General features: G+C 38.3%; 1 protein-coding gene across 13 annotated transcripts in view; it reads left to right on the forward strand.

The window, feature by feature from the left end:
* Ccdc7b (coiled-coil domain containing 7B) overlaps nt 1-12,293 on the forward strand; it is a 73,462-nt gene that overhangs the window by 51,877 nt on the left and 9,292 nt on the right. For all 13 annotated transcript variants that reach the window (XM_087596676.1, XM_087596678.1, XM_087596677.1 and 10 more), the window contains 3 exons: nt 1,365-1,444; nt 4,507-4,561; nt 11,710-11,895. In XM_087596676.1, coding sequence (XP_087452802.1) covers nt 1,365-1,444; nt 4,507-4,561; nt 11,710-11,895 — 321 coding nt within the window. The remainder of the gene's footprint in view (nt 1-1,364; nt 1,445-4,506; nt 4,562-11,709; nt 11,896-12,293) is intronic.

Genomic DNA, 12,293 nt, shown 5'->3' on the forward strand with positions numbered 1-12,293 from the left:
CTGTTTCTGGTTTTTTTGTTTGTTTGTTTGTTTGTTTGTTTGTTTTAGTTTAGTTTTTTGTTTTCTTTCAAGGTTTCTCTGTGTAGCCATAACTGTCTTAGGACTTGCTCTGCAGACCCTGCTGACTTTGAAGTCACAGAGATTCGCCTGCCCCTGCTTCCCACATGCTGGGATTATAGACCCACACCACCACCTCCTGGCTTTAGCATTTTATTTTCAAGGAATTATTTCACCTTATGTTTAACTTGTGATAAGTTTACCATTACAGTACATTTTGTATATTGAGATTTTTAATATAAAATAATCATATACCGCCTTTACCTTTATTATCTATAATTTTAATAATTGTTAAAATTATTTCTCTACATTCATATATAAAGCAATCTGATTCTGCAAAGTTGTTCAAGAATATTTTGTGCAGGGGCATAGTGATATATTACTTGCAATTCTACGATTTGAGAAACTGAGGCAGGAGGTTCTATGGTATCTTCTGCACCTGAGATTCTCTCTTCTGTCTCTTGTATTCGGTTGGTGATGCTTGCATCTATGACTCCTAATCTCTTTGCTGGGTTTCCTATCTCCAGAGTTGTCTCTCTTTGTGATTTCTTTGTTTCTATTTCCATTTTTAGATCCTGGATGGTTTTGTTCAATTCCTTTACCTGTTGAGTTGTGTTTTCTTGCAATTCTTTAAGGTATTTTTGTGTTTCATATTTAAGGGCTTCTACTTGTTTACCTGTGTTCTCCTGTATTTCTTTAAGGGGGTCATTTGTGTTCTTCTTAAAGTCTTCTATCATTATCATGAAGGAATTTTAAATCCAAATCTTGCTTTTCCAGTGTGTTTGGTTATCCAGGACTTGCTGTGGTAGGAGAACTGGTTTCTGATGATATCAAGTAGCCTTGATTTCTGTCGCTTAGGTTCTTGGTCTTGACTCTCACCTTCTGGTTATCCCTGGTGTTGTTCATCTTGCTTTCTCTGACTGGAGCTTGTCTCTCCTGTGGGCCTGTGAGCCTGTGATCTTAGGAGTAATAGCACTCCTGGGAGACCAGCTCTGTCTAGGTGGGATTTGGGTTGTGGAGGGCTGTGGTACAGTCTTAGCTCTGGACAGAGATAGAAGCTAGAAGGATTCTCTCCCAGGTTCCTCCTTGGTCCCTGTGCCCTGTGTGTTCCTGTAAGTCCCTCTTTGGACAGTCATTGGAACAAAAGTGGGGTCTCACCTTGTACGTTGGAGTGAGAGCACTCCTGGGAGACCACCTCTCTCTAGGCAGAATTTGGGTGTGGAAGGATGTAAGACATCCTTAGCGATAGGGCGCAGATGGAGACAGGCCACCTCTTATAACTTATTTTCACATGTTCAAAATTGCAGAGGTTAAAGTCTACAACCAAAGAAGATCGAACCAAGAAAACTGGAAAATCAGAAAAGAAAAAAGATAAAGATTCAGAAAGGTAAAGCAAGAAGTTATGTAATCTTTTCCTTACTAAGGTTGTAAAAATGTACCTAAGAGAAGTTTTAAATAATATTAACAAATATATAGTTTTAAATCAGGACAGAAAAGTCAAAAAGGAAAGAACAAGGAACTGTTACAGGATTAGAGGTAGAGAATGAACTGGAAGAGTTCCTTTACGGGTTCTACTATTACTACTTATTACATTACATACTACTTAAAATAGTCATTAAATGCCTATGGCTTAAGTGATAAACAAATGAATAACTTTTCTGAAGCCAACTTTTCGATGTAAAGTGACTGAGATTTTGAAAGTGTACTTGTCATTTTTCTTCCCTAACAAACTTTCTTCTTCAAAGAACTTCTACAGCTGATAACAACTTCAACAAATTGGCTGGATATAAAATTAACTCAAGCAAATCAGAAGCCTAGCTTTATACAAATGATAAATAGGAATACAACAACCTTCATAATAGTCAAAAATATGAAATATCTTGGTGTAACTCTAACCAAACAAGTGAAATATCTGTGTGACAAGAACTTGAAATTCCTGAAGAAAGAAATCAAAGAAGACCTCAGAAGATGGAAAGTTCTCCTGTGCACATGGAATAGTAGGATTAGCATTGTACAAATGGCCAAAAGCAATCTACAAATTCAGTGCAATCCCCATCAACATTCCAACACAATTCTTTTTTTTTAATTTTTTATTAGATATATTTCTTTACTTACATTTCAAATGTTATTCCCCTTCCTGGTTTCCTGTCCATAATCCCCCATCCTCTCTCCTCCCCCTCCCCCATACGGGTATTCCTCCCATAATCCCCCTTACTGCCCCCCACATATTCCCCTGCACTGGGGGTCCAACCTTGGCAGGACCAAGGGCTTCCCCTTCCACTGGTGCCCCAACAAGACTATTCTCTGCTACATATGCAGTTGGAGCCCAGGGTCATTCCACGTATAGTCTTTCAGTAGTGGTTTAGTCCCTGGAGGCTGAGAAACACCTAAAGAAATGTTCAACATCTGTAGTCATAAGGGATATGCAAATCAAAACAACCCTGAGATTTCACCTCACGCCAGTGAGAATGGCTAAGATCAGAAACTCTGGTGACAGCAGATGCTGGCGAGGATGGGGAGAAAGCGGAATACTCCTCCATTGTTGGTGGGATTGCAGACTGGTACAGCCATTCTGGAAATCAGTCTGGAGGTTCCTCAGAAAATTGGACATTGCACTACCTGAGAACCCAGCTATACCACTCCTGGGCTTATATCCAAAAGATGTTCCAACATATAACAAGGACACATGCTCCACTATGTTCATAGCAGCCTTATTTATAATATGCAGAAGCTGGAGAGAACCCAGATGTCCTTCAATAGAGGAATGGATACAGATAATGTGGTACATCTACACAATGGAGTACTACTTAGCTGTCAAAAACAATGACTTCATGAAATTCATAGGCAAAAGGATGGAACTAGAAAATATCAAAGACTGCCCCACCTAGGGATCCAGCCCATATACATAAAGCCACCAAACCCAGACAATATTGCTGATCCAAAGAAGTCCATGCTGACAGGAGCCTGATATACCTGTCTCCTTTGAGTCTCTGCCAGAGCTTGACAAATACAGAAGCGAATGCTAGCAGCAAACCATTGAACTGAAAATAGAACCCCCGTTAGAGGAATTAGAGAAAGGATTGAAGGAGCTGAAGGGGCTTGCAACCCCATAAGAACAACAATACCAACCAATGATGGACAGACCCATGGCTCCAGCTGCATATGTAGCAGAGGATGGCCTTGTTGGGCACCAATGGGAGAGAAGCCCTTGGTCCTGCCAAGGCTGGACGCCCCCCCCCAATTTTGGGGAATGTCAGGGCGGGGCTGGGAAGGGCTGCCTGGTTGGAAAGGAAGGAGATGGATGAAGTACTCGGCTATGGAGGGAAGGGGGGCAACTTTTGGATTGTAAATAAATAAAATCATTTTAAAATATCAGATTGAAATCTTAAAACAAATGTAGCAGAGAAAGACTTGTGTTAACTCTTCCTTACCAGCTAATGTTCTAAGCTTGCAGATTCCCTAAGTCAGTTCTCCAGAATTTATTCTTTTCCTTCTGCAGGCTTTAACTATGTTTAGTTTTATAAAAATAATTACCCATTTACGTGAATAAATTATTATAAAGTGGTTTTAATACATAAATATAAGTACAAATTGATCATGTAATTTAAATTTGTTTGGTATATGTTATTTAAAATAAAGTTTTTAAATAAGCCTATGAATTTAGTGTTTATAGAGGGCTTTAGTTTCTGGAAAGAATTTTATTAGATACAAAACTTGTCCTTTGAAGAAGAAAAGTGTTCAGGGAAGAAAAATGACCAGTATACTTTCAAAATCTCAGTCACTTACATTTCAATCATAGCAGTGAAAATTTGGCTTAAGGAAAGTTATTCATTTGTCTATCACTTAGGCCATAGGGAGCCAGTGACTGTTTTAAGTAGTGTGTATGTGATGTAATAACTAGTAATAGTGGCAGCAGCAGTGAGTAGTGTACGAGAGGCTGAGGAGGTGGCTTAGCAGGTAAAAGTGCTTGCTGCATAAGCCTGATAACTTGAGTTTGATCCTTGGATAAAAGCCAGATGTAGTGTCTGTAATCCCATTGCTCTTACAGGGAGATGGGGACAGGAACAGGTCATGTATATAGTGCAATGGAAGAAACAAGAGACAATGCCTCAAACACAAAGCAAAAAAAAAGAAAAAGAAAAGGAAGAAAAGAAAAGAAAAAAGAAAAAGAAATAAAAGTTTCTTTTCTTTAAAAGAAAAAAAGATTGTCTCTGACCTTCAAGCATAAACTATGTAATGAGCTCCCTCTTCCTCTCTTTTCCTCTCTCTTTTCCTCTTTCCCTTCCTCCTTCCCTTTCTCTCTCTGTTTCTGTCTCTCTGTCTCTGTCTCTCTCTGATTGTGTGTGGCAGTATGTTTTAAGATTTTAAATGATCTCAAGTCTTTGGGAAAGTAACGCATTTATGTGTTTTCAAATATCATGAAAATTTTTTAAATATTTTTAATTACAGGAAGATATCTCCAAATGGAGAACTTCACTCATTTGAAGAACTGGCTGAAATCCAAGTAAGATATATTCTCCCTGAGTCTATTTCTGTAATAATTCATTAAAATTGTCTTCTGCATGCCAATTCTGATTTGAATCATAAATGCTCCATTTCGATGGCTCACCTGCCCTTTTGGAACTCTGCTGTCCTCAGAGGTGGCTGAGTCCATCAAAAGCCTAACTAAATTTCTGGCCTCTTTGCTGTGCATTTCTTTTCCCATTTCCAGGTCCTACTGAGATTCATGAGTAGTGATTAGAGGTTTGCTTTTTCTCTTCATTGTTACTTGGTTTTGTTTTAGTAGATAGTGTTTCCTCTCATACTTCAATAGGAATAATATAGTTTTCAAATGTTTTCTTAAAACAATTACCTTTTAAAACAAAATTTAGAAGTGTTATACACTGTAAAGATGTTTCTAATTTTTACTGTTTTTTCTCATGAGATACAGCCTTCAAATTGTCATTTTCCTGTGTGATGTTTGAGTCCTTTCTTCTTTTCTCTTTTTCATTGCTTGTCAACAGTTTGGCTTAGTTGCATGGCACATGACTGTTCTTAGCACACTAAGTCGACATGTGCTCAGCATCTTGAGTATGTAACTTTTGCCAAACATGTTTTTGCTTCTTTCTGTTCCTGTATGAAAATACACTTCCTTGGGTGGTAGAAATCTGATGTCACTCTACATATTCTTTATATGTTTGTAAAAGGTTTATTTCTGTATTTACATATTTTCATTGATAGATCTAAGTGGTTTCACCTTTTCGTTGTCCTATCTAACTTGCTATTCTGTCCATACATTCAGTTTTATAACCAGGATATAATTGTGGATGCTACAGTTGTAAACATTGGGACATTTATTGCAGCTTGTGTTTGGTGAGATCACTGTCACTTCTTTCACAGACATTGGGCACTGTCTGATGGCTGCATTGAAAGTGCTCTGTGATCATTTTAAAATCAGGGTTGTCTTCGGGTATCTTTCTTGGTTTCTTTTAACTTGATAATAGTAAGTACATTTTTTTAGTTTACTATAATTTTTCATGGATATTGTAATACGGTGTTGAAACTCCAGAATCTACTATGTCCCTTTGATGACTGGTATTTTTCCTTTATTATATCATGAACATGATTGAGTGTGAGTGGAAACTATGTACCTATCCAGACTTTTTAAAATCCTGTTAGATTTTGCCAGGTTGTTTTGAGTCTTTACTTTGTGTGTGTGGTTCATAGGTTACAGGGAGGCTTGGACAGATTTTATACAAGATTACTGGGTTCTTGTCTTCAGTTACCTCCTTTATGTGATTTTTCACTTAGCCTTTCCATGGTTAGGATTGTCCCAAACAGTGCCCTTGTTTGTAAGTTATAGAAACAGAGGCTTTTGTAAGCTTTTGGGAGACTGCTATGGCTCAAATAAGCCTTACTCTCAAAATGAAAGCCACAAAAACAGTAATCTAGACCTTCTTTTCCTCCATGGGCCGCTTACCCTTGTTCACACATGAGTGTTGGTGCTTCTGTTCTGTGTAGTGCACAGGGTTACATGTGGCAGAGATTGTCCTCAAGGAGCTTGTTGTGACAAACAGAAACCATACATGGAGCTTTGGATATAGTTCTCAAACTCTCATCCACTGTGATTTCCTGAATGTGTAACTTATATTAGATGCTAAAATTGGAGATTCCTCTAACAATACTTCAAACATTTCCACTTACATATTTCAGACCCAAAGAAAATGAAATGAAAATGTTTCATTTATAGTCGTTCTAATGTGCAAGATGCATGGTAATTTTGAGTGTGGGAAATCAACAGGAAGATATAGCTTCAAGTTGTATCCACCACTGCATAGGAGAACTCAGCAGTTAGATGTGTTCAGATCATCATACTGGCAATCCGTATATTTGAGACATGCAAATGACCATAAAAAACTAAATCTGAAAAGTACCAGAATGAATACTGTTCACGCTCTTTAACTCCTAGAAAGAAGCAGAAGCCCTGAAAGTGAGAATAAAACCCTTCAGGAACAACTGAACTCAGCTTTAGAGATGAGGGTCTCAGCAGCAAGCTAAGAGAATGCCCAGTTGGGAATTTCTAAATGAATGCTCTGCTCTTGTAAACTGAGTGACTATCTGTATACGTGTGTGTGTGTGTGTGTGTGTGTGTGTGTGTGTGTGTGTACACAAAGGACAACACATACACACATATACATATAATACAATGTTGCACATAGTCATTTATACATGCAAATAAATTAATAGACCATAATATTTATTCATATCTAGAACAGCAATCCAGAAAGAAAATAAGTCTTCATGAAGAAAGCAAACTCTTTCAAACTGCCCATACACAATCTATTTGGAGGAAAAATACTATTCAGAGGCAGGAAACATGACTCAGTGATTAAGAGTGTTGTCTCACACTGAGGTTCTTAGTACATGAAAAGGGAAGAAATAAATACAATCTCAGTAACAGCCATGGATTAGAAAGGTTTCAAAAGCAGCTTCTGCACATATCAAAAATGCCCTGTGAGTGGGCTACCTTGTCTGGTTTTAAAGACACCTATTCTTACTTCAACTTGATATGCCCAGCTGGTAGATATCCATGGGAGGCCTCTCTTTTCCTGAAGAGAAGGGGAGAAGGGGGAAGGGAGGGAGAGGAGGTTATAGGAAGTGACTAGGGAGAGGAGGGAGGGGAAGGTGTGAGCAGGATGTAAAGTAAATAAGTTGTCAGAAGCCATCTAGGAAAGGCTAAGGCTTGCAAGTGAATTTTCTGGAGATGGCCCACAGTTTGGCATGACCTGCAATGGGTGACCTCTGAGACATAGGGTCCTTAGAGGCTTCAACCCAGGATTGCTTTTTGCTGCTGATATACCTGTTCGTGTCACTAGGTCATAGTCCAATGATTCCCCGGCATTGGGCAAATTTCCTGCAGATCAACATGAAGATGTACTCTCATACAGTAATGCTTATAGAGATGATTCTATGTGATTTCACAGTTTCTGATGACTTTATAGAAGTCTTAAATTGATACAAGTAACTCTTAAGTTGATACAAGTAATCTCCAGCCCCCTATAGAATAAAGCTGTAAATAGAGCTCTGTAAATCTTCATGCATCACAGGTCAATTGCACTAGGATAAGGAAGTAGGCCAGAAACAAATTTGTGATGAGAAAAAACATTCATTCTAGGTCAGGTCCAAGGATGAAGCCACAGCTGTGCACTATGGTAAAGCAAGGCTATGTCAAACTGTTTAAACTTATAATGAGATTATAGAATGAAACACTGCTTTGAACTTGCTGTCAGCATCCTCTGTAACTCCCCTTTTGTGTAACATTCATCTATGAGGTAATTTTATAATAGAACTTTTCCCCATTAGCCAAATGTATATATAAATATATGTGCTGTGTGTGTGTGTGTGTGTGTGTGTGTGTGTGTGTGAGAGAGAGAGAGAGAGAGAGAGAGAGAGAGAGAGAGAGAGAGAGAGTCTATATGTGTTCACATACACTTGTGTCTAGGTATATGTGTATGTGAGTATGCATTAATACTTGTGGAGCTGTTAAGACAGGCAGTCAGGCCTGGACAAAGTGTGTGTGTGTGTGTGTGTGTGTGTGTGTGTGTGTGTGTGTGTGTGTGTACACGTCTAGGCGTGTGCTTGAATTCTGCCTTTCTTCCTTTACTTTTTCTCTGTCTCATGAATGAACTCCAAGCCTCTAGCCTAGGCCCACCAAGGGACCCTCAGAGAAACTAATAAGCCTTCTTTTCTTAATCCTCTCTTGCTATCAACAGGAGTTAATTACCAGAAGCCAGAGTCTTTTGGCTTTAGAATAGAAAAGGATTGAAGAGAGAAAAAAATGACCTAGTTTAGCCTCTTCTCTCCCCCCCTCTCCCTCCTCCCCCAGCCCAGGAACCCACCAATATCATCCATTGCTGCCTGTGATTGAATCTGGTCCTATGGCAGGTCTGAGTCAATAAATAACTTAATTTAAAAAAGGAACATACACACACACACACACACACACACACACACACACACACACACAGAGTGAATAATGTTCTTGCAAAATGCTGGAGGTTGGTTCCTAGCGCATGCGAGATGGCTCACAACAGCCTTTATCCCCAGCTCCAGGGACCTGACACCCTCTAGTGGACGCCACAGGCAACTGCACACAGATGTGCTCATAGCCACACTCAGTCATTCCCTCACTCAGAAGCCCATACACATGGATAAGGAAGAAGGAACGAAGACCTGGCCCTTGTCCTTCCAATTAAATTTAATACAATGAGTATTTTGTCTGTTTCTGCTCTTTCTCTAGTTCTAGCCAAACATAAATTAAAATGAGATATAAACATTTCATATATGAACACAGAAAAGTATTAATGTTTTAGTCTATATAAAACATTATTTTTAGTTTATTTAAAAATATAAGACAATTCATTAATTCTATAATTTCAAAGAGAAGCTATGAACAAAGAGACTGGATTTTAGAATAAAACAGTAAATTGAAAATCAAAAGATATTTTTATCCAAGATGTTTATTCAATTACATTATTCAGAAAATGTAATGCAAAAAGTTATAATGGCTGTTACTCTTCCCTCTTCCCCTTTGTCCTTTCTCTCCCCTTTCTTCTCCCCACTTCCATCCACGTGCTCATGGCCAGTCTCTACTCCTCTCCTTTTCTACTCTTCTTCTCTCATTAAACCTTTCCACAAGGAAAAAAATTAAAATGATGAAGGATAACATTTAACAAATTAACAAGTAGTTCTTTGAAGGTGCATAGATGAAGAGTGAAGAGACTTAAATTTCCCAATTTCAAAGCTATGTTTCAAAGCTATGTTTATCATGTTTCGCCAGTCGATGCATAAGTATAAAGAAATCAGCACAGAAAGGCAAATGCAATTCCTTTTGAGCATAAGAAAACTCCTGTAATGTGTAAGGGACAAGACTCTTGGTGATGTAAAAGAAGTACAATTAAGGCAGCTATCCTCATCCAAAATGAAGGTATACTGTAAGATTTCAGTGATGAAAGCACGTCCACTTCTGATGCTGAATGTAAAGCAGGGAAGCTTTAAATTAATCTGACATAGAGTACTTAACAACTTTTAGTACTAAATGTTCTTATAGAAGGTAAAATAGTCACACAGAGTAAGCATTTATGGAAAAGATAGGCTAATACAGTATTGATTGTTTTAGAACACCAGAGTTACAAATGAACATTGGTGATAATTGAGAATTGTATTATTTTCTGGCCACAGAGTGACCGGTGTGAGTTGTCTGCACCCCAGGACAGCTGTGAATGTGATGACAATGTCATGTCAGTGTCTTTCCAATCTCCTTTCTGTTGCTGTTACAAAACACTGACCAAAAGCAACCTGGGAAGGGAACGGTTTATTTGGCTTACATGTCCTGAGCATTGAGAGAAGTCAGGACAGGAACTCAAGCAGGGACAAAGGCAGGAGCCATGGAGGGAACAGCTTTCTGTCTTGACTGTTGCTTTTGCTCCGCTAGTTTCCTTGAACCTCCTACCTAGGGGTGGCACCACCCACAATGGGCTGAGGCCTACTGGATTAACCATTAATCCAGAAAGTGCCCCGCAGGAATGGCCACGGACCCATGTGATGGAGGCATTTCTTCAGCTGAGGCTCTCTCTCCCCAGGTGACTCTAGTTTGTGTCAAAATGACAAAAACTAAATATCACAATGTCAAAAGACCAGACATCCTGGTAAAGCAAACCTTCCTGAGGATTATTACCCAAAAGATAAATTTGAGTTTACAGCTTTAATTTAGTTTATTTTATTTACTTTAAGTGTGTGGATGTTTTGTCTGTGTGTCTGTCTGTGTGTCATGTGCATGCAGTGGCTCAGAAGATAAAAATGGTGCCAGAGCCCCTGGAGCTGGAGTCACAGTCACTCAGGAGCTACCGTGTGGCTGCTGTAACGTAAATCCTGAGGCTTTGGTAAGGGCAATCAGTGCTCACGTTGTAGATGATGGTTTGAGTTGTCCTCCCCCTCGATCTCTGGTTTGCAAGTCATAACGGCCTAGGTTTTCTATTACAAATATTAGCTGCTCTGCATGGCTTAGGAAAGCCGTGAGTCTGGGACTCCTGCCCAGGAACATATACAATATAGTTAGTATCAAATATTTTATATGAAGATATCTTATAAACATCCCTGAGATACACAAGAAACCCAAACAGCTAAACTGTGATTAAAAACAAACATGCTTAATAAAACACAGACATGTATATATATATATATATATATATATATATATATATCTCATTGATTATTAAATTTTAGAGAACAATAGGTGCTCCTCACCTACAATTTTGTAAGACTAAGTTACAGATATATTAAATGCTTGTGGGTATATGCCATTGTAATCTTTCCCATATTTCTATTATATCAGCATGAATTGTTACTTATTTGAAAGGAAATAAAGGACTTTGAAAGGATTTGAAAGGAAATACTCAGTGAAAGTCTTGTGGAAATGAAACCATTTCATTTATCAAGTTTACTATTAATAGTATTTCCTAAAGAAGAAAATTCACAAAAACCTTCCATTAAGGTTTAATGAATTTTAATAGAAAAAGGCTTGAAATAGCCAAATGTTCACTGGTAAAATATTTGAAAACTTTAAAATGTCATTTTACTAAATACATTCTGCTACCTATCTTGTGACTATGTATTTTTGTTGTAAAAATATGACATCTTGAATAAAAAGACCATATTATATGTGTATAGCATAATATACTATATGTGTCATCAAAATGTATATCCGTTAACATAACAGAGAATATTGAGTGATTTTTCTATTTGATAGGAGAGGTTTTTTGGTGGGAATTTTCTTTTTCAAATTCTGATACTTGGTTTTGTAAGCACCCCCACTTCAAGATCTTTTTAGGGCGCCGTTGTTTATCATAGCCTTGAAAATGGCAACTTGAGAAAATGTCTAGGCTTTGTTTTAATAAGATAAAAGTAGAAGCCTTTTTTAAAAAAAATTTTTCCAACATGCAAAACCTTTTAATAACTCTAATTGTAAACCTGTTGAGTTGTATCTGATGGTATAATTTAACTTCACCAGGTCCGTTAGAGAGAATGCAGGTGTCAGTGTGCACAGACTCCTGATGTATGTGCTTTTAGGGGGAGATGTGACTTAAAACTGACAAACTGATTTCTCACAATCAGGAAGCTGAAAGAAGTAAGTCTCAACTCAACCTTGCCCTAAATCAAAAGACAGCGGTGCCTAAAGAGGGGAAGAGCAAAACAAAACTGGACCGGGCTCAAAGTAAATCAAAGGTTAAGGTTGAAGATTCAAAAGATTCCCTACTGAAGAAGAGTGACACACAGTCCGCTGGACAGAGGCAGGATCAGGTGAGGCAGACACTGACCAAAGCAGTCAGTATCTGATTTACAGGAAAGTTTTTCCTATCGTTCTTACTTTATTTGTATGTTACTTTCTATTTATTTGGAGTTTTAATTTTTACTCTTTAGATGTATGGATTCATTGTCATCCTAAATACCAACTGGAAGCTGTCCATTTTGGGGGCTGATTTAAGCATTTATTTGAGAACAGGAAGAAAATAAAGTTTTAAAACTGGGCTGCCTTCTCTAGCCTGTATAGAAGAAGATGCACCCAGTCTTACTGCACTTTCATATGCCAAGGCTGGTAGATATCCATGGGAGGCCTCTCTTTTCCTGAAGAGAAGGGGAGAAGGGGGAAGGGAGGGAGAGGAGGTTATAGGAAGGGACTAGGGAGAGGAGGGAGGGGA

Source organism: Rattus norvegicus, chromosome 19, assembly GCF_021556685.1.
Source record: "Rattus norvegicus strain SHRSP/BbbUtx chromosome 19, alternate assembly SHRSP_T2T, whole genome shotgun sequence".
Classification (NCBI taxonomy): Eukaryota; Metazoa; Chordata; class Mammalia; order Rodentia; family Muridae; genus Rattus; species Rattus norvegicus.